Source organism: Canis lupus, chromosome 35, assembly GCF_048164855.1.
Source record: "Canis lupus baileyi chromosome 35, mCanLup2.hap1, whole genome shotgun sequence".
Lineage (NCBI taxonomy): Eukaryota > Metazoa > Chordata > Mammalia > Carnivora > Canidae > Canis > Canis lupus.
The window spans coordinates 30457541-30480512 of NC_132872.1; the positions used below are offsets into that span (position 1 = coordinate 30457541).

At 45.9% G+C, this 22972-nt stretch overlaps 1 protein-coding gene across 4 annotated transcripts in view; it reads right to left on the bottom strand.

Moving 5' to 3' along the window:
- Positions 1 to 22972, bottom strand: part of EPHA3 (EPH receptor A3) — a 325699-nt gene that overhangs the window by 57927 nt on the left and 244800 nt on the right. For 3 of the 4 annotated variants that reach the window (XM_072812072.1, XM_072812073.1, XM_072812075.1), the window contains exons 6-10: positions 16321 to 16445; positions 13371 to 13533; positions 7054 to 7156; positions 6577 to 6644; positions 1248 to 1373 (exon numbers count right to left, since the gene is read on the bottom strand). In XM_072812072.1, the coding sequence (XP_072668173.1) occupies positions 1248 to 1373; positions 6577 to 6644; positions 7054 to 7156; positions 13371 to 13533; positions 16321 to 16445 (585 nt within the window). The remainder of the gene's footprint in view (positions 1 to 1247; positions 1374 to 6576; positions 6645 to 7053; positions 7157 to 13370; positions 13534 to 16320; positions 16446 to 22972) is intronic. The other variant, XM_072812074.1, reaches the window with a different exon arrangement.

Sequence of the window (22972 nt, forward strand, 5' to 3'; positions counted from 1 at the left end):
AGTTTATTTAGCTGATACGGAATTACTCAGGTTGTCCTACTTGAGTGGCAAGTATGGCTAGAATTCTAAATACTGCCTTGAGGTGCAAAGAGAAACAAAATCATACGATATTTGTGTAAAGATGTATCAGTCATAGATACACAGTACTTGCAGAAAATATGATCTGATCTGTTATGTGTAATTCAGTGAGCCAATTTCTTGATCTTTCTACTTCCTACATCAACATAACTACTTTGCATTTGTTTTGGAAACAATACTGACCAATGAGATGATGGAATAAAAAACTATTGTACAGGGATCCCTGGGTGGCGCAGTGGTTTGGCGCCTGCCTTTGGCCCAGGGCACGATCCTGGAGACCCGGGATCGAATCCCACGTCAGGCTCCCGGTGCATGGAGCCTGCTTCTCCCTCTGCCTGTATCTCTGCCCCTCTCTCTCTCTCTGTGACTATCATAAATAAATTAAAAAAAAAAAAAACTATTGTACAATATTGTTTATTTTTACTTCGGAGGACTTAGTTTTTATTTGATCTCAAGCTACCTGTCTGTAGGTGCCATAGGTTTATGTGCATATGTAACAATACTGTTACTTTATGAGTATGGTTTTTATTGGAAATACACAAGTTCTATTCTATGAGAACAAGCTTCCACACAAATGCATTAAGACTGTATGAGCCTACAGGCAGATATTAAGGTGGTGCACTGCACGCTGCTTAAACTATCCACTCAAAAACAGTTCTGAATGGATTTGTGTAAAATGTGTCATTTATGATTTTATTTTGTGTTCTCTCTTTAATTCCAAAGAAGTTTCTAAAATTATTATTATTATTATTATTATTATTATTTTATTATTTTACCCAAACCAAAATCTTCATGTAGTGAGCTTATTTAAAGTAGGACCCTGTTTTATCCTGTTATCCCTGCACAGCCACGTAGGCTTGGTGACATGGGACTCGGGTAGCCAGCGGAGGATTGAGCTTTTGTGGCTGCTGGCTCTGAAATCCAATAAATAAAAACGCCGGCCATGGTCTGTGAGTCTGTAAGTCTGGCACCTTCGAAATCATTACATTCCATTAAATACTCCCTCGTTTATTTATTGCCTGCCTTTGATCATGAAAAAAAAAAAGTCCCTTTTCATAGCAATACAGCTGAGGCCTGAGAACTTGAGGGACCCGGGCAGCATTCCTCTCCGTAGTGGTGATTTGTCATCACCATGCATGTTGGGGGTGGGATTGGGTCGTGGTTATTACCTGCTCCAACAACTTTGTCGATGGATATGTTGGTGGCATCCAGTTCCTTAGCAAACTCATGAACCGCTTGAGTAGGGTCTTCGTACGTGTGGGGGTCAACGTAGGTCCTGAGACCTGGAAGTTTCACTGTGTGCAGGAAGGAAGGAGAGAAAGCAGGCATTAATGGAGCTAGATGTAGGAAACCTTAACTGAGGCAGTTGTTTAATCACATTATTAGTGGGGGGGGGGAATCCCCATTATGAAAAAGTACATTGATCTGTCGTTTATTGTCAGGTGTCACAACAGTCGGTAGACACAGAATTTGGACTAAGTATCAAACGACATTTCCCATAATGAGACAAAAGAGGAACCACTGTGAGTTTTCTCCGCAGAAACATTAGACAGAAAATGGACTTTCGAGAAAGGGATCTCATGGGGAGGGTGGTTGGGAATTGAGTAGGCCCAGTGGTCACCCAGTCCCCCAAGACGCACTAGCACAGGAAGCAAATGTTCACGATGACGCCACATCTGACCATGAGTCAAAGCTTGTGAGACGATTTCATAGGGCAGAAGGGCAGCTGGGACACAGAGCTAAGTTACCTGAAGGCCACGCAACAGCACGTCTTTGTCGGATACCATTCTGTGTTTAGTGACATTCACAACCAGTGTCCCCGCCTGCAGTCACAGACCTCCTTAACCCCGTGAGGAGTAGTCTATACACTGCATCCCATGCCTGTACCAGGGCAGCGTCACCTCGCTGAGACCTTGCTGGACCGCATTTCAACACAGTTAAAGGCAGTATAGATTCTTGGGGAGTTTGGTGATGGTGCTAAGGAACTAAATTCTAAACATGAATTATATTTACAACTTATCAAATATAAACCTCTCTCATAATATGTGTATTTATTCAATTATTCTGAAGATGAAAGAGCATGGATAGAAGATCCTGGAGAATCGTTTTGGATTGGACATAGTTCTAATGAGGTTCCTATCATTTGGAAAAAAAAAATCATATTGGAAATGATTTGGAATGTTCAATAACTAATTTTCTCTAAAGTAAAACCATTGTCTTAAAGTAAGCTCTAGGCCCAATGTGGGGCTTGGACTCAGGAACCTGAGATCAAGAGTCAGTGCTCGACCGACAGAGTCAGCCAGGTGCCCCTAAACTAGATTTTATCAAAAAGGGAGACTGGGATCTATCAAAGTACATACACATGCTCTGACGGTAAGGATTTTATGTGTGTACTAATACAGTGGGTTTTTACTTTTGATTTTGGACACATCGGTAAAAATATATTGGTAACACTGTTCCAGCAAGGGGCAGGATGCCTGATGGTGATATATGGCTTCATTTATCCCACTATGTTTTCAAAGATATTTTGATCCCAAAGAAATGAATAAAATCAGATGTTATCTTTTTCCAATATGATTTTATAATGAAAGAATCTTAATGACAAATTGCAAGTGAACATTGTGTGATGACTGGAGACTTCTTGGAGTCCATTTTGCTCTTTGCTTGAGGTGGGCATGGAGATGGTGATGGCAATTACTCTGGGGAGCCGGCCACACGGCACACGCTGGGCCAATGGGTCCCACACGGCAGAGGGCGGACTGGGCCATTACGAGTTCGCTGACCTACAGGCCGTCTTCATGAAGGCCACGGCTATGCCACATCATAGTTTCTGTTCCTGTAGCGTATCCACGAAGGGTTTGAGTAAAGAAATAGGAGCCTATGGCACCCCGGGGGCTCCATCACTTAAGCGTCAGCCTCTGGTGGCTCTCGCTCTCTCTATCATGATCTTTCTGTCAAATAAATACAATCTTTAAAAAGAAAGAAATAGGGATCCCTGGGTGGCGCAGCGGTTTGGCGCCTGCCTTTGGCCCAGGGCACGATCCTGAAGACCCCGGATCGAATCCCACATCGGGCTCCCGGTGCATGGAGCCTGCTTCTCCCTCTGCCTATGTCTCTGCCTCTCTCTCTCTCTGTGACTATCATAATAAATAAAAATTAAAAAAAAAATCTTTAAAAAAAAAAAAAGAAAGAAATAAGGATCCGTGGGTGGCGCAGCGGTTTGGCGCCTGCCTTTGGCCCAGGGCGTGATCCTGGAGACCCGGGATCGAATCCCACGTCGGGCTCCCGGTGCATGGAGCCTGCTTTTCCCTCTGCCTGTGTCTCTGACTCTCTCTCTCTCTCTGTGACTATCATAAAATAAATAAAAATAAAAAAAAAGAAAGAATCCTAAGAAAAGCAATGGATCATAAAAATAAACGGTGGTTAGGAAGCAAAAAAATTCAGTGTTCCCAGGCTGTGTGTAGAGAGGATTCCAAGACTGTAGCTTAGGAATGGGACGGGGGGAACCAACGGAGGAGAGAGGCCGATGCTCCTCCGACGCGGGCCTGCGTGGACATGGGCACAGCAATCCCCCGGGGCCAAGTGCAGGGAACTGGGGAGACGCTCTCCAGGGAGTCACGCCCGCAGAAGTGGGGAAACGGCGTGGGCTCTGCCCCTGCTCTGAGCAAACATGGACGGGGCGGCTTTGGAAGGTGAGAGCTGTGCTCCAGAAGCTTTCCAACGCTGGGCAGCTCCGCAGAGAGAAGGCTCTGGAAAACCTGCGGTGTGCCCGCCCGACACCGGCCAGCATCAGGATTTTCGCTGGAGGCCGTCTGGTCACCGTCACCCGCGTGCCCGAGGTCTCGGGAGGCTGAGACCCGCCGTCCCCTCGGGGCTGCCGCTGGGGGCTCCAGCTCCGCTCACCGTGGGACGCCCGGCGGCCGGGCTGCTTCGGGGCCGCGTCGCCCTGGAGCGGCGGCAGGTGGCACAGCCCTCCCGGCCCGCGCTGCTCCCAGCTCCCGGGGCCCACCTGCAGGGCCCCCGATCGTCCCCAGGAGACCGCAAGGTGAGGAACTAGGAGCTTGCGGAGCTTTACTATTCCTTTGCAAGGAAAAAGAAACTTTTTAAAGATACGATAAAAATTAACTTTTCCCCAAAAAGGATATTTTTTTCTTGTAAACAATGACAAATGCCTTTATCTTGCCCCACTAAGGAAATCAACTTGGAAGCATTTTACCAGCATCAGGATTCGCAAAGACCAGCATAAAATGGGCTGTGAGGAGCAAGGTCTGAGCAAGGTCTGAGACAAGCACAGGCTTTCAGCAGCCCTGGGAGTGGCTTTAGAGCCACCCTGTACCTGTCAGCCCCGGGGCGGAGATGCCTCGCTAGATAATCTGAAAATTCCATAGTCATCCCCAAATGAGATCAATCACATTGCTCGCCTTAAGTAAAACCACATAAATTGTTTTCCTATGCACACAAAACTTGGCGAACAATGCAATTAGAAACACGCACCCCCCTCCCCCCCCAGTAAGATGGCCTGTTCACTGTGGGCGCCTCGGCTGCTGACTTTTAACTGCTGACCCCAGAGGCTGCAGGAGTCAGGTGATGCAGGATACCAGGCACATAATCCCTTCACACCAATAATTAAGGGCAACGTACAGAGTCACTGGGCTGTGTCAAGAAAACCAGATAATAAACACATGCACACGTGTTAAGCTGCACTACTTTACAGCTCGTTCTGCGCAAACACAATAATTTACATTTCCATTTTACCAGCATGAGTTGCCCTAAGGACAGCAAAAAATAAAAAGGCCTCGCCAGAGAGGGCAAGGGGACAGGATCTCAGGAGGTGAAACACATTTCTTTCCTTTTGAAGCAATGTTATAGGATTTGTAACGAGGCTGGAGGGAATCGTTCATAGCTAGAGCTTTTTAAAGTAATACCAGCTAAATGGTCTGAAATAAAACAGCTGCAGCATTAAGACGCAGAAAGTTTACAACATGCACAGAAGTTCCTTTATACCCCTATAGCTCGGATAAAATGCATTTCTTTTTTGTCTGTCTAGTCATAAAGATATTGTGCATTTGAAGAAAATTAAAGTTTCAACCAACTCCACCAGGAAAACCAACGGCTGAAACCAGACCGGAGCGACCCAGGCATCCTGCTTACGACTGGGACACAGACATTTACCAGTGTTGCAAATTCAGGAGATTCACAATTCTGACGTTAAAAAAAAAATCAGTACAGTCTCGCTGTGTGGGCGATATTTACACTGACTGTCCAACCCCAGTGAAGAACCGTTTAATCCACAGGAAGGTTGCCGCTCTAATTGGTTCCTTCATTCTTTTAAGATGCTGGAGTTGGTGACCTAAGTCATCTGAAATGATGGGGGCGTCGCTCTTACGAGCATAGCACTTGTGCTTTTGTGAATTATTCCACAACCACGGCGATGAGATGCATGAACCAGACCACACCGTCAGTGAACGCCGCCCCTGTCTCCCTCGCACGTCAATTCACATTTGCAAGATGCTCTTTTTCTCCTTTTTTTGCAAGCTACCGTGTCCCCCTGCCTGTTAGCCGCAGGTAGTCCGCTTTTACCTGCGTTATAACTAGAGCTATAGTTGTATCGAGTCATTTATATGAGGTATCACGCGGAATTGAGCATATTTTCACAAGGCGGCAGTGAATGCCGAGGACAGCGATGCTTACGTGAGTTATACTGAGATTATTCAAGAGCAGATGAGTATAGTCTGTCCTAATTTCCATGGGAACATGCTGTTCCCTTTGGGTCCACTCATCATTAACAGGCCACAGTAAACTGAACCATAGTTTGGAAAATCAAAGCACCTGGGATGATTTGTTTTGCGCGAAGGGGGAAAAAGGAGTTTTCTTATTAAACACTTCATTTTCTTAAGAAAAAGTAGTTCTTTTAGAAAATATTAAAAAGAGACCAAATGGATTGGTATTAAAATCTGAGGGAGGGCAGCCCGGGGGGCTCAGCAGTTTAGCGCTGCCTTCAGCCCAGGGTGTGATCCTGGGGTCCCGGGATCGAGTCCCACCTCGGGATCCCTGCGCGGAGCCTGCCTCTCTTTGTGTGTCTCTTGTGAATAAATAAATAAAAAATCTTAATGAGGGAAGACGCTGGCCTTCCTGCCAGGGGGATGTGGTGGGACTCCAAGATACAGTTTGGTTGACAACACGGAGTAAAAGGTATTTCCCATAAACAGAGGCTGCTTACGTGTATTTGGGGGCTGGGAAGGGGAGAGGCTCCTACTTGGGCTTCGGCAAAGGACGAGAGCAGGGACGGCAAGGCCAAGGCCAAGGCCGGGGGGCGCAGCGCGGGCTGCGCGGGCGGCTGCGGGGCCCGGGGGGGGGGGGGGCTCGCTGCGCTCCCCCCTGCCGCCGCGCCGGGCAAGGCTTCCCGTGGAGCCTCGGGTTCCCTCTGCATTTAAAATGAACTGAATTTGCTCAATTCGTTCATGAACTGGCTTTTGCGGTTTCCATGCCGGGACTTACGCTGTCCGTTGCCGAAGTGCAGCCGCTTCTCGTCCGCCCGGGGCTTCGACTTGTTGTAGCCGCAGAACCTGCAGGCGAGTCGAGGAGACAAGGCGGGGGAGCGGGTAGGGCGCGGGCCGCGGGCACAGCCGGGACCCCTTTGCCTCAATCAAACGCGCGGGTGGAAGCCTGAGGGCTCCGTGTTCCCCAGGTCCCTTACGGAAGGGCCCTCCCCCTGGGGCTCCGCACGGCCGCCCAACCCGGGGCAGGGGAGGGGGCGGGCGCAGGGCGCAGGGCGCAGGCTCGGCTTCCACGGTGGCCCGGGCCCGGGGGGTGGGGGTGGGGTACAGGTGTGAGGAGTGGGGTGGGGTGTCGGGGGAGGCAGAAGCCGAGCTACGGGGAGAGAGGGGCGGGGGGGGCGACGGGGATCCAAGCCGCTGCACCCCGCGCGGTGACTGGGCGGCCACCCAAGGGAGCAGCAAAGAGCCGCGGACCCACCTGCCGATCAGGACGTAGGTGACCACGGTGAGGAGGATGACGGCCACGGCCGCCGAGATGGCGATCATCACCACGTGGCTGTTCTCCCCAGAGATGGAGAAGGCTGCGGGTGGAGGGAGACAAGGAAAGGCGAGGCGTGAGCGCAGCGCAGCCGACGTGTGCCTCGAGCCCCCCCCCGCAGGCCCTCACCCCCCGCGGCTTCCTGCCTCGGGCAGTGTAAACGGAACTCCTCCCTGTGTGCTAGGGGGCTTAGACGTTTCCTATAAACGAGCTCGAAACTTGGCACCAAGAAGGTAAAGTACTCTGTTCCACGGCAGCGGTCACAGGTGAGACAGCCTGCTCTGGTTTTCTCTAGCCTCCGCGCACACTCATTGGGTGGGTGGCCCAGGCGCTACCAGAGAACCCGGAGAACGGGTAAGATTTCCTGGAATTCAGGATAAAGGCTTCCAATGAAGCTTGTTCCACCTTCAAGATCAGAGTTATGGGGCAGCCGGGGTGGCCCAGCGGTTTAGTGCCACCTTCGGCCCAGGGCCTGATCCTGGAGACTCAGGTTCGAGTCCCACGGCCCGCTCCCTGCATGGAGCCTGCTTCTCTCTCTGCCTGTGTCTCTGCCTCTCTCTCTCTCTGTGTCTCATGAATAAAATAAAATCTTAAAAAAAAAAAATCAAAGTTATGCAGGTTCTCTATGACACATGCCACATACAAACTGTTCACCTAGTCCAGGTGTTGGCACAATGGCCCAGGAGGCAAACCTGGCCACCGCCACCAGGTTTTGTAAAGCCCAGGAGCTTAGGATGATTTTGCATTTTTTAAAGGGTTGTAAAAAAGTCAAATTAAGATTTTTTGACATGTAAAAATCATAGAAAATTCAAGTTTTGGTGCCTATTGGTAAAATTGCATCAGACCGTGGCCGCATACACTTGTGTGCTGGCTTCGGCGGCCTTCTTGCTACCACGGCCAAGCTGAGTGGGGACGACAGGACTGTACCCCGGGGCCTAGGACACTCCTCTCTGGGCCTTCACAGATTATGTTGGCTGACCCCGGATCTGGACCCGTGGTCCTCTAACTCTGGGGATCACTCAACCACTCAGGAATCTCTTGGAAAAGTGGCTTCTGATCCAGTTGCTGTGGAGTGGGGACGGAGCCTGTGCCTTTCTGTGAGCTCCCGGTGACGCTGGTGACCCTAGCGCATGTGTTGAGCAGCACGGATGGAGTCCAGGACTCTGAAGGCCCCTTGTCATCTCCCTCTCTGATCCTCCGCTCTTGAGCGAATCGCTGGCCTCTCTATGCATCTTTGTCCTCACTCCCTGGTTGCCACCAGAAGCTCCTCACTGGCCTCCATCTGCGTGGTGACGGCCTTGTTCCCCTGACCTCCACCAGCTCGCTCTCAGCCAGGAGATGCTTGCAGGGCTCTCCCGTCACATTTAAGATCACATTTAAGACAGATCCCCTCGCAGAGCAGGTGAGGCCAGGGTAAGGCCAGGTGAGGCCAGGTGAGGCCAGGGTGAGGCCAGGTGAGGCCAGGTAGGGCCGGGTCCGTGCCTGCAGCCCCCAGCTGCTCACAGGCTCCCGGCTACGGTCACCCCCCGACTTCTATATCGAGTGGGCTCCCAGCACCACGCCTGTCACAGGCCCGTGTTTTAACATGCTCTGCGCGAGCACTTCACACACATCTAACAGACGCATGAGGGACGTAGCAGAAGAGCTTAGAAGGGCGACTTTGATGGTTTGGATCATGTCCTCGTCAGGAGCCAGTATCAGGGTGCAGGGTGGTCACAGGGTCACTTCGGAGGCTCGTCACCGTCGGGCGCCGCACGTTTGCTCGGGAGGCGGGAGGCGGTGGGAGGGCCTCCCCCGGCCGAACCCCGAGGCCGTGCCGCGTCCTACAAACCATTCGGAGGAGGTTTTCCCGAAAGCGAACTTCTTTCTCTCTTTCTTTTTAAAAAAGATTTTCTTGATTTATCGGAGAGGAGCGAACGCGAGACAGATGGCAGGCGAGAGGGGAAGCAGGCTCACCCCGGGCAGGGAGCCGGAGGCGGGAGGCGACCCCGGACCCCGGGTGACCCCGAGTGACCCCGGGCTGAAGGCACACGCCACCCGATGGGGCCCCGCGGCGCCCGCTGCCCGGGTTCTGGCCCCTTCGCCCCCGCGAAGCGCGCTGGCCCGGAGCTTGTTCCTGCGGAGCTCGAGGCCTGCGCCTGCACCTGCGGTGTGACGGGACACCGCTGTTTTGAGGAATAAAGGGGCTGATACGGTTAAAACACTTAAAATAGTGCCACGCACACAGTAAGCGCTTAACGAACAGCATGTATTCTTATTATTCCACTTCCCGGTGAAACACGGGCAGAAAGTGCTGCGGACTCAGGTCCTGCTCCCTGAGGGCCTCCCGTGCCCGTGTGCCCCAGCGTGCCCCAGGGTCACAGTCCCTACTGGAGACATCGCGGTGACCCTGGGAAGCCCTTTTACTCCTATAAACTCTACAACCTCAGCTTCTCATTTATTTACTTATTTATTCATTTATTTATTTGTTTTACTCTGCCATCAGAGCCCTGGGTCAGGTCAGTAACTCCAGAACATGGAGATTCTAGGCTCCTTGACTCCACCTCGTAGCTATGCAACCTAAGGAAAAAACATATAAACTCAGGGTCCTAGTCCACAGATAAAGGAAAAGATAGTACCTGACTGGCCATGGAACAGGACAGATCAAATGCTGAGGATGTATTATGGCATCAATACAGGGTTCTAGAATCAGACCCATCACATACCAATGCTGTGATTCTGGGAAGCTTATGTAAACCTCCCTATTCCTCAGTTTCCTCACTGGTATAAGGAAAAACGATAATCACTGTAAAAAATAAGATATTTTTAACCAAGTTCAAAAAATATTATCTAAATTCCAGATAAAAACATACTTTGTTCTACTGAGAACTATATGTGTTATGAATAAGAACTTTTCATATAACTTAAAATGAAAACTAGAAAAAAAAACTTAAAAAATAAGTACAATAAATAGCAAACTGTTAAGGAAACACAAGCACGAGTCTTTTACATATATATATTTAAAATATCAATACATAACAAGACTCTTAAGTTCCTAGAATTTTTATGAAGATATCTTTTAGATTAAAAAAAATAGAAAGTTAGGGGCACCTGGGTGGCTCAGTCAGGTAAGCATCTGCCTTGGGCCCCAGTCATGACCCTAGGGTCTTGGGTTCAAGCCCACGTGGGGGCTCCCTCTCCCTCTCCCTCTGCCCCCTTCCCCACTCATCCTCTTCCTCACTTGCTCTCTCAAGTAAATAAATAAATAAATATAAATAAATAAATAAATAAATAAATAAATAAATAAATAAAAAAAATCTAACCACTCAACTCGAAGATTCTTATAATTGAGAAAGAGGATGTCAAGAAGTCATCTTTTCCTCATCCTCTGTATCCATCAGTGGAAGTATTGCAAATATAAAACGTACTTGGCAAAACCCCAAGACCCTGCAGTTTTCAAAGGCAGTATTTCTTAACCCTAAGACACGGAAGCCTCAGTAGGGGTTCATGCAGCATGCTGCTGCAGCAGTGTGTATACTAAATCGGGAACCACATTCATACATTGGAGTTTGTTGTTCCCTTTGCAAACGTACATATCAGATATAGCCGAGTACTGATTAAGAACATGCATGGTGTTCCACGCACACATCAACATAATTGGTGTTTACCTAATGGTGATCTGACTCCTGCTCCCCAATGTGCCTACTTTCTACCACAGGATATGATGAACATGTTTTTCTCTTCATAGGATTTGTGATCTTTCTTGGGAAAGCACATACAGATTTCATCATTGATGCCTTAAATACCACTTAAAAGTCCGGAAAAAAAACTCAATTCGTAATCATTTCAGAACAAGAAACTTTTCTGCAGGGCACCTGACTGGCTCAGCCGGTGGAGCATGTGACTCTTGGTCTCCGGGTTGTGGGTTCGAGTCTCATGCTAGGTGTAGAGATCATTTAAACATAAAATCTCAAAGAAGAAAAAAAAAAAAGGAAAGAAACTTGTTTTGCAGTACTTAAATGTTACAAAAAGATTCAAAATTACGAATGTTAAATTGTAATTAAACTTTGTTATTATGTCATCTAAAATGTTAGATTTGGTTTTAAAACTCCTTCAAATGCTGGGCACCTTGGTGGCTCCGGGGCTTGCCCCCCAGGGTCCCGGGGTCAAGCCCCACATCCGGCTCCCTGCTCAGCGGGGCATCTGCTTCTCCTTCTGCTCTTCCCTCCTGCTCATGACCTCCCTCTCTCTCAAATAAATAAATAAAATTTTACACAACACAAAACAATGACAAAAATGAATCTTCTTCACATGTGTCACGATGTCTTCTAACATTTCCTTTGTAATGCTCTCAGGGAGTGGTTTCTCCTCGGAGTCGCAGAGCGGGGCCTGCGCTGGAGGGAGAGGCCTGCCCGAAGCCCGCGTGGGCGCCTGGCCGTGGACGGGAGCGCCGTGCAGGCCGCCAGGGGCCTGGGGGCCGCAGCTGCAGGTTAGCAGCCGGGAGGTGGAACAGACTCCCCCGGGGCGCCCGGTGGTGGACATGCACCCACGTCACAGGGGGACCGGGTCTTGGAGCGGAGATCTGTGCCCTCCAGGGTCGCAGCTCCCTCTCCGGTTAACACTGTCATGTTTCCACCGTGAGCCGCTGCTTTCCGAGCACACTAGCTTCTAGCTTCTCAGTACCCGCAGAAGGTACCGCTCCTTATGGTGGCATTTCTGATCACCTGACAACCTGGGCTATAAAACACCTACTTGATGGGGTAACTATTATAATGACTTGAACGGCTTTCATAATTTCTGTTAGTCCTTAACATTTCTATTAGGTGTGGATTGTGGGCACAATCAAAATATCACTGTACCAAAGCCAATGTGATTTTAGGACATGAACAAAGCACTTGGATAGGGAACATACTTGTCAGGGGCCATGGCAAAGTAGAACCGTCCAAAGGGATCCCTGGGTTTCCTTTCTGGACAGCGCTGGCCCTTGTCAGACCCTCCCCGATAATCTGTTTCTAAAGGGTGTTCATCTCTGACTGCCTCTCTAGACTACCATACGATGGTGAATTTAAGTGACTTGTAGAATTTCTCCCATTATGATTAAAATAAAACATTCCCTAGAGACATAACTGGTTTATATGCAGCAGAAAACATGACTCCAGTCACATTTATTGTCCTATAGGACACTAACAAGTTTGGGACACATTGATGAATTAAAGTATGCCTGATTGCCTAAATACATAGACACACAGATATGTATTTATATGTGCATATGTATTGTTTCTTCAAATTTTCCTTTAAACCAATTTAATCTAAATAAATAAATAAATAAATCAGTTTAACCTTTTATAAGATATAATAGACAGATAATATATATAATTATAAATAATAGTCTCCTCATTATCCTCATTAATTAATAAACTAAATAAAATCTTGAACATGCGTTCAGTCCGTATCAGAGCCTCGGCCATAATATCACCTTTTTGAAAGTTACATTTTAGCAAGGGTTTTTCTAATATGAAGCAAATGCATTCGAAGAAAAGAGAAACGTTTTGTTAAAGTGTTTGCCAGTTTTAGACCAACTTTTGCCAAATTTGATGTCAGACGCACGAGACCATCCAAACTGCTTGTGAATGTGAATGCGGTGATAAATCTGGTCTGGGAAAATCCCTCAGCTCCAAGGAATACAAGACTGAATGTGCTGAGGATTAAAACAGTATTAAAATCCTTGGGCAGCCCCAGTGGCCCCGCCTGCGGCCCAGGGCGTGATCCTGGGGTCCCAGGATCCAATCCCACGTTGGGCTCTCTGCATGGAGCCTGCTTCTCCCTCTGCCTGTGTCTCTGCCTCTCTCTTTCTGTGTCTCTATGAATAAATAAAATCTTAAAAAAAAAATCCTCGAGGACCAGCAAGCTTCGGTTTTGTAGGCTGCTGAATCATGCGATGAACCTAGAACATCTGGATTAGTAGGTACCGGGAGTGGATTACCATATTGCCTAGAGGTCCTTAAGGCAATTTATGGCCAGCAGAGGACCGGTAGCCTTCCAGGGGCTAGAACATGCTTGATTTGTAAAAGAACAACAACAACAACAACCCACAGATGCACAGATGCACACCCAGGCACATCCACATCTACACCCCAGGCCACACAACCGTCAGACATTTCAAGCAGTGTACTTTCCAGGTGTATCTAGATGCATTTGACCAAGTTAAGATTTAGAGAATGAACCATCGGCCCGCTGCCCCAGCCCACCCCTACGCGCCACGCCGAGAGCTTACGTACAGTCTGGGCTCGTTTCAAACTCGAACTTGCGGCTGTTGCTCCCATAGCCCGCGGCGGTTCGGGCGCGGATTTGGAAAACATAAGCGGTGTCAGGCTTGAGGCTACTGATGGTGACGTTCGTGCCTCTTGCCCTCAGAATGGTGTAACTCGTCTCTTGCTCCTGCTTTGAGGTTAAAAAAAAAAAATCATGTTAAAATCAAGTCTTCATGATGCTGTCCGACGATACAAGGCGATCCACTCAAAACCAGTTCTTTCAGACGTTAGCCCAGAGCGTAGGGCCGCGAAAGACTCGACCCACAATCACTTCACTCTCCGGGTGCAACTGGGGCATCTTGAGGCTGAAGATACTCCCAGAATTCCCCAACGGGGGTGGAATGCCTGGTGTCCCGCACATAGAGCAGGAAAAGTCAGTTTTCATTTTTCCCATTTTTTCCCACTTAGTGAATATATATGCAAGTGGAAACACGTTTCCCTCAGAGCCTGGTCTGAATGAAAGCTTCGACCTAACTTCAAAAATACACTCACAAGGAGGAAAACACCTCTTTGCATTGAACTTAATAGGAATGCCCTACTGAGTCTGAGGAAAATATTTTTATATGATGATAAAACGTTAAACTTAAAAAAGGGTCCAGGTTTTATATATACATACATATATGTAGCTCTACATGCATGACTTTAGTTATATGTGCCCTGTAGTAAGTCACTGCGGTTTAGTAGGGACAAATATCTTCAGATCAAAGTCTAGAGGAATTTCCCCAAAGGATCTCCTCCCGGAGACTCATGTTGTATATTAGGAGATTCACAGCGCACATTAACAGGGAAAGCTGTTTGGGTCAAACCTTGTGTAGAAAAATTGGATTTACATGGAATTGTGTTTTTCCCCTAAGGCACATTAATACGTGTTGAGCATTTTATGGGTAACCTGGTTTTGAGCACTGGCGGGATGTCCCTGCACCTGGGGTGGGGCCCAGAGTGGGTATCCTTAACCAAAAAGACGCAGGATATTACCGAAGAAATGAACGTTGCAGACATTTTGTAGTTAAACAATAGCATCTGAGTTGGTATGTTTAAAAAATGAAGAGGACCAAATATACTTATTTTACAGAAATAATTATTTCATTTGTTAAAAAAGTTGTTGTGCCTATACCCCAAAACTCAACTCTGCTCACCATCATCAGTGAATTACTGTCAAAAAAGCAAGAATGTAAGTTCTAGTGAAACATTCAAAATATTTTCAAGCATTATATGTATTTGGGAATAATTCTTAAATTCATGCATGTGCGATGTAAATATAAATATGCAATATTTATAATATTGCATGTATGCTAGTAGGCAATTTTAAAATTCTTAGGGAATAACGAGTAGATTCCACTCTTTTTTTCCGTACTGTTTAATATTGTTTTAATACAAGGATCTGCATTGTGCTTTGTCTGTAGAATGTCAAGGAAGTTCAGAATTTTTGTTTATGTCCGTAAAAAATGCAAACACAGATTGAGCCGTATTTCTGAATTGGCCCCGTAGCTCTAAAGGTTGGGTGCTTCCCAGGTCTGCTATCCAGTCTGAACTGAGGTGTATCATTACCTTTCTTTTTATGTTGTTGCACCGTCTATAAAACACGGATTCCTATAGATGTCCGACCTATCTTGTCATACTTTTAAAAATAGAAGATCGTGATCGGGTGAGTATTTCACAGTGCAGCAGCGGAGCACCAGGAGCTAGGATATTAGTTACCCACTATGACTTCAGCACAATGCAGTTGATTAGGCCTCTCTTTGCTTTTAATGAAAGGGACATTCCTTTGAACATCTAGGACAAAAAGACGACATCATGCTTGTGAAATGCGTTAACCTCAGTGAAGAGAACTGCTACACAATGCAAATGAATGTGTATGCATTACACTTGTTTTTCTACAACGGATCATACGACTAATTCTCACATCCCTAATGATCCATTTTTGTGTAGAGCAAGGCAGGTTATACAGAGAAATCCACAAAAAGAGAAGTCATGGGGGCTGGGATTCAAACTCGAGACCTGTTTATTAGCAGTGAGGCTCTGAGAAATTCAGATGATGCCACTGACCCTGTTTTCTTATTTGTGAATGAACCTATTTACCTATTTCATAGGATTATCAGACTTCTCAAAATTAAATATGTATGCAGAAGTGCTCTATAAAATGCTATATAAATGAACAATTTGTTTTTAATTCACTTGAAAACACTTTGTGGACTGCATTCAAATAGTTTGTGTTCACATGAGTCACTAATAAAACCTCCCAGCTCTGATACGGTTTGAATACGTATTGGTTCCAAATCTCACCGTAATTTATAACCAGGGAACGGCAAGTGCGCTTTAGAGGTGCTGAAACAGTATAGTAAAAATTCCACTTATAAGTAATTATGCATCTATTTTTATGATTGTATCACCAAACCACAATTTTTAGGACGTGGAGCAAACTCACGCACCCCCTCGCACCTGCTAAATTACCTTGTACAGAATCAAGAAAGCTTTTCATTGTCAGACCAATTTTTGGTCTTGTTACACAGTTCAATGTTCCCATCTCTGCTGAAAGAGATTCCCAGGAATGTGAAGGTCAGGAAACGGTGCTTCGGGCCACAGAGAGCTCATCAATAGGCTAAGAGATCACTGTGAAGTAATTGGTACAACGGGGGTCTTGGTGCAGAAGGACATTGATGTCACTTCTAACGCCACACCAGATGGCTTAGGTTTGGTACTGACATGGTTGCCGTGACTTGTCGCTAGAGAAGGGGGAACTAAACACGGTGACTTCCAGTCTCCCCTCCATGGATCAACCAAAGGTGCCCCACGACCAGAGTCCCTAGCAGGGCCCCACCACTTCCTAGCAATGCCACTGGTGTCTTAGCAAGTGCACAGCTCCTAAGAAGGTGACTCCTTGCCCTACACTCCTGACCCTTTCCCATGGTTGCCCCACCTTTTCATAGTACTTGACCTCGTAGTCCAATATGATCCCATTGGGGTGTTCGGGCTCCTGCCAGGATAAAGAGATGCTGTTCCTGGACGTGCGATCCTTCTTAATTGTCACGACGGGCGACGGAGCTGTAGAGACAGAATGGGAGGGGGTGGTGGGAGGACACGAATGACTCCAATCAGAAAGGGCAGTAACGAGGGGCTGCAGAGAAGGCAACCAGAGAACGCTGGCTACGATGCCTCGTCCTTGCCGAGAAAGCGCTCTCCCCATCTCCGAGGAGCTGGAGTCTGGACGCCGCCCGCCTCGGCGCCCGCCAAGGTAACCAGGGGACACCTGCAGCGCCGGGGCGACTGAGCAGATGTTTCCAATCTGCTACCATGATGTCAGCAACGAAATATACGTGATATATTAAAAAAAAAGAACAAAACATCAGGGCTACCTATTTGCTATAATGTTGCAAAGTGATTAATGCCAGATTCTTCAGCTCATTGATAACATTTTCATATGGGACTGACTGTGGGAGGGCTGGAATCCATTAGGCACAGGAGTCCCTGGTATCCGTAGGTGATAATAATACTGGGTGTATTGCCAAATAGGCAGGGTTTAGAGCATACCACGGTAGGTCCTGACTTGCCACAAAGATCTTTGATGAATAAAAATATATATCCGAAAACAATGTCTTGCTATTACATTTATTATTATTATTATTTTAATATTTAATTAGAAGTACTGGGGAACTGACCGTTCTTTGTCAACGAATCTCTATGTTCTCAGGTGTCTGACTGGGTGTTGACCCACATGTGTTGTGTTTTGCTACGTATCATCAAACGGTTAGAATATAAATAAATGACATGTTTGGATCAGAGATTACAGGGTTAGCCTCATTTCTAATTGAAGATTAAATCTATTTTAAGGGATATCCTACTTCAAATCCTTCCATTAAAAAGGAAAATACCTAGGACCCCCCAGCGCACGTCTGGCTGCAGATCTGAGCCTTGGAACGCTGGCCAGCGGAAACGCCTCACTGTGGCCCAACGGATCCTGCCTTCATGGAACGAGCAAAGTACACAGTAAACACCAAACAAACAAAAATCAAGAATTCACAGGTACATTAACTGCTGAATTGTTTTCTTTGCTAAGAGACCTATTTCCTTATAGATTTTTCTTAAATGAAGAACTATTAGAACCCCGTGTATCCATGTTCCTTTAACAGCAGGTGTTGGAAATTTGTATTTGTGGATTCGATGTTTCCACGATTGTCACATGCTGATGTTTGCATCTAACCTCCCAAACTGTTCCTGTCTACAAATGCCTTTCATTTTTATTCCTCACTTAAAAAACCGAGCTTCTGTTAAGCTTGCCAGGTGACACTTTAAAAGAAAGTGTAAGTCTAAATGAGGAATCCCTCTCAGTAAGTTTCCCATCCTCCTATTCCTATTATTTGTGGAATTTTGTGTGCACTTTTGTAACCAAAGCATCATTAATTTTATGACCTGGGAATGATGGTTTAATCTCTTTCCAAGGAAAAATGTAGGTGCTGCTTTCCTGACGGAGAAATGAATACATTTTCTTATTCATAATTTTCTCCCATTAGCAATTACTATCATTTCATGTAACTTAACATCATTGGCCTTTCATACTTAATTTTCATCTATTCATTATTATTATTTTATTTCCTGGACTGGCTTCACCACACCCTTGCCTCCCAACCTCCAACCTGTAGTGGTTTGCTGCTCTGAAATTTATTCTAAGCAAAGGGCAACTTATTTTGGTTATAATTAGTTAACATTTAATAAATGTTTTCAATGTTTCCAAATGTATCACTTAGTCATAAATAAAGGAAATGTGTTAATTTTTGGAGAATTATTTTCTTTTAACCTAATCCAACTATTTAAAAAACATTCATTATCCAACTGCTAATAGAAAAATTATAGCCATAACATCCTCGGAAACAAATTTTGCTTCTTGTAAAAACAATGGAGAAATCCCACTAATTTTCCTGCTGAAGTAAGCCCATTAATAGGCTAAATTTTTAAACAGCATTTCAAAGATGCTTGATGTTGGAACACCTCCCTAATAAACCCACGGAGACCCTACATTCATTCCATATCACCATGAAACTGGTTTATTTTCCCTACCAGTGAAAATACATTTTCAAAGTTTTTAAAATTATCATGTCTGGTATCTCTCCTTAAAAACAAAACAAAAACAAAAACATGAGAGAAACCAATTCATTTCAAAGAACAATTGTGATGGAGACTGTGTTAACTTTTTAATGAGAGCTTCTCAGGCTGTTTGGGATCTGCCCAAATTTTACTACTTGTGCCCTGAGCAGAACTTTACAACGGCTGAAATCCTTCAAAGGTCTTGGAGCAAGCTGCGGAGCCCTGTTTGACTGTAATAAATGGTCTTTTGTAATTCCACACTTACTTAAGTAGAGGCAATTGCTCGAAGCTTGTGCCATCTCAGAGTTAAATGAACCTTTTCTGATTGCTGCTTTTAGGCCCCTGTCAAGTCATTTGTTCTGCTCTTTTAATACAGGCCTCTCGCCTTGGCTGCGTTTCAGCAGTTTCAACTCCGTGCACCAGCTGGAGTCCCGTTATATTTATAGGTAATGCTCATCAATATTTTAATATTAATAAATAATTAACAAAAATTGTTTTTCTCTCTCCTGATAAATAATTTTAAGACGTAATAAAAAAAAACACATCCTGCAGAAAGAGATGAATTCCGTGGCTAATCCCTGTATCAATGCTTTCTTAGAAGGTTTTCTACAACACTCAACTCATGTCCTCAAGTATAATTTACCCACACTTCCTCACATGCTCATAGAATTTGTAATATTAATGAGAAACTGTGATACGGATCACATTTTTTCAAGTTAGTTCCCAGGTATTAAAGAGTAGTTTGCTCAAAGTATTGACTTCCAAAACCCGTAGAAATCCATTATCATTCTTTTGTGTAGGAGATCATGGTATTGTGATATATATTGTGAAATAGATTTATTTTTGTCTCCATTTCTGTGTTTTATTAACTTTGTGATTTGAAAGAATCGTGGGTCATGGTTACATGGAATGAAAACAAAACAAAACAAAACACCAAGATCTGTCCCAAGACAAGAGAAGCGCCCAGCACTGGGGTAGGAAGTTCCATAGGCAGAGGAGACTCGGGTCTTTTCCAGCAAACTGCAGGTGTTTGAGATGAAACAGCCATTACTGGTGAACACCCCAACAGCTCCGGAGTGACAGTTGCAATCCAGTTTCAATCCTTAGATTCCTTAAATGACACATTACTGAGATGACTCTCTCTTATCAAGAGGAAGAAATCGGTGATAAAGTAGGCTACTGTGAAAGTGGCCAGGCCCGAATTCGCGCAGGTTGGTAAATGTGGAGGCCCGCAGGGAGAAAATACTGACATAGATCCCAGTTACTTATTTATAGAGGAAAGATTTTCTCTCACTGTCAGTGTAACCTGAGCCATTGACGGCATCTAATGAACTAATAATAGTAAAAAAAAAAATTACAATGAAGAAGCAAAACATATCGGGCTAAGAGGTTTCCACGTACAGACACTGGGTTTGAAACGGGGCTGTACGGCTTGCAAGTTGTATTCGAGTTACACTGGGTAGACTTACACGCCAAATCCACCGACAGGCACGGAAGAGATTGATTATTCCAACTACGGTGTTTTTAAGCTACATTTATTATGGTTCTGCAGCTAAAATATGACCCATCCTTAGAATCAGGAAGTCAAAACTTCAAAATTCAACTCCTAAAGGATCCGGGTTTGGTTTGTTTGTTTTTATTGGGACTTTCCTCTTTCTGGGTTTGGGAATTTCTAATGAACCTCTGAGGTATCTGTGGTTTAGAGATCGGACAAGTTAAAGTAATAACAAAAAAGCCTCAGTATTTCTTTTCTAAGTGAGCCAAAGCTTTTAAAAATTATCTCCATGGGAAAATATCACGAAGTAAATGGTTGAAAGATTTTTACTTTGAATCAGACATGCTTTTAAAAATACTACTCTCTTATATTTTTGTACCACTCGGTACAATGCCCACTTAAGAACATTTCCTTCTTGGGGTTTTTTCTTTCTTTTTTTTTTCCGGAAGTGAACCCTTCTATTAAATCCAGAAACACTCTTGGGTTTGAATTAGCATAATCATTCATAGCTTCAAGTTCTCCATCTCACCAGCCCTACCCGGACTTCCTCCACCTGTTATTCTCTGGAATTTCCTGTTGGAGTCTCAGGACTCGATATCTTTACAGCCCAACCAGTTTGGATTTCAGAGGTAAACTTCTTTATATTTTCTCCCTCACCATGAACCCCACACGGCAACAGTTTCAACATCTGAAAGCTGACAAATTTTCTTTATTCGGTTCTAGTTTTCCAGCCCTGCTTCAGTTCAAACTCTTGCCAATTTTCCCCTAGATTCTATATTTTCCATCCTGATTGTTCCAGAAATTCAACTTTCTACACACTTTGATGACTTATTATTTTATAAAGTAAATGGAACATTAGCACTCCTCTCCTTCAAAATTTCATAATCTCAATCAAGTTTTTTCTAAACTCATTAACTAAATAATAAGATCCAAAAGAAAGGTCTAGGAATTTAAATTCAATTTGCCAACATATAGTTTTGAATTTAAATTTAAAAAATGTGAAACAAAAAAGAAAGCTCTAGGAATTTACATTTTTAAGAAGTTTGTATCAGAAGAGTCTGAAGATCACAAATTTGGGGAATGTCCTGGACTACAATAAGATACATAAATTGAAATTCATGACACAAATATTTAAGATTCCTCATAAGACCGCAACACACATACCAGCTTTATGATTTATTGCTCTCCTTTCAAACTGAAAACCTAAAGGTAATTCCTTTGGTCATCTGTCCACAGGGTGCTGCTACACTTGCTACCTGGAACATTCAATCTCTTCCTTTTTTTGTCTGAAAAATCTTTTGCATTTGTTATCCTTAGAAATCATGGCTGGGACACCCAGGTGGCTCAGTGGTTGAGCATCCACCTTCTGCTCAGGTTGTGACCCTGGGGTCCTGGGATCGAGTCCCACATTGGGTTCCCTGTAGGGAGCTTGCTTCTCCCTCTGCCTGTGTCTCTGCCTCTCTCTCTGTGTCGCCCATCAATAAATAAATACAATCTTAAAAAAAAAAAAAAATGAAGAAAGAAACCCATTGCTAATTCAATTCTCCCGAAAGCCCTTCCTGAGTCCCTTAGACAAGAGTTACTCCGCTTCTTCTTGTGCCCGGACACACAGAATCCTGTCCATTCTCTTACTCCTCAGCCCGCAGCATTGTGCTGTGGTTGCATCAGTTGCTTACCAGGCTGTCTCCCCACTGCGTTATAACCCCTCCTGGTCTTCAGTGCCCAACCTGACATCATGAAAACCTTGCATAAAACTAGCTGTGCAGTTTGGTTAGCTCTGCAGGAAAGCATACAATATATTTTGTGGTTATTTCCTTTGAAAGATAAGTTCTGTTTAGCTCTTGATGTTAAAATAATAGAATTCAAACCAAAGTGAAAACTATAATGTGTTTAGCAGAGATACCATTATGTATAAAATTATGTCATTAATTTCCTACAGTAAAGAGAAAAGGAATTTTCTCAATGGAACCAACGGTGCCAGAAGAAAAACATTTTAAGGCTGTACATTGAAAGTAAATTCACTAGTGATAGAAGAAGGGCTCATTTCATAGGTGTTTATTGCATGGGTCCTTTAGGAAGAGGTCCCATTTTTCAGTTTTTAAAATTGCTTTTCACATTCCTTATTTTTAAAATTAAGTTTTCCTTTAAATATCATTCAATAGCCACACAGAATCAATGTGGTCTTCAAAAAAAAATTTTTTTTTAAACTAGTCTTTTCCTCCTGTTTCTCTTGTATTTTCTTATGATTACCATAGTCACAACACTTGTGCTCACCAAACGCAGGGCTTTTCCGCACCGGCCAATTCTAGGACACCAGCGGGGTCTCCTGCGACACTATGTCCCGGGGAGGGGGGGCGTCAGGCCCCAGGGGGAGCGCCCGGCCCAGGAGGCCCCGCTTACAGAGCACGGCGGCAGGTGGCAGGACCCCCGCGGCGGGGCCCCCCAGGGATTCGCAGCACTTCCTCCCGCACCGGATCCCCTAGGAGGGCTCGCAGCTCTCGGGGAAGGACTTGCGTTCACGGATTTGTCACAGACGGTGATGGGGACGGGGACGCGGACGCCCCGCGACCAAGGGACGCCCGGAGCGAGGGGCGGGAGGGTGCCGGGCACAGGAGCCCCCCGCTGTGGAGGCTGCGGGGGCTGCGGGGCTCTGCAGGGCGTCTCCGTCCTGCTGCACGGGTGGGCTCCAGGAACCGGGTCTCCCCGCGCCTCTCCCAGGGGTCCTCCTCCCCGCGCCCCTCCCCGGGGGTCTCCTCCCCGCACCCCTCCCTGGGGTCTCCTCCCCGCACCCCTCCCTGGGGTCTCCCCGCACCACTCCCGCGGGGGTCTCCTCCCCGCACCCCTCCCTGGGGTCTCCCTGCACCCCTCCCTGGGTCTCCCCGTACCCCTCCCTGGGGTCTCCTCCCCGCACCCCTCCCTGGGGTCTCCCCGCACCACTCCCGCGGGGGTCTCCTCCCCGCACCCCTCCCTGGGGTCTCCCTGCACCCCTCCCTGG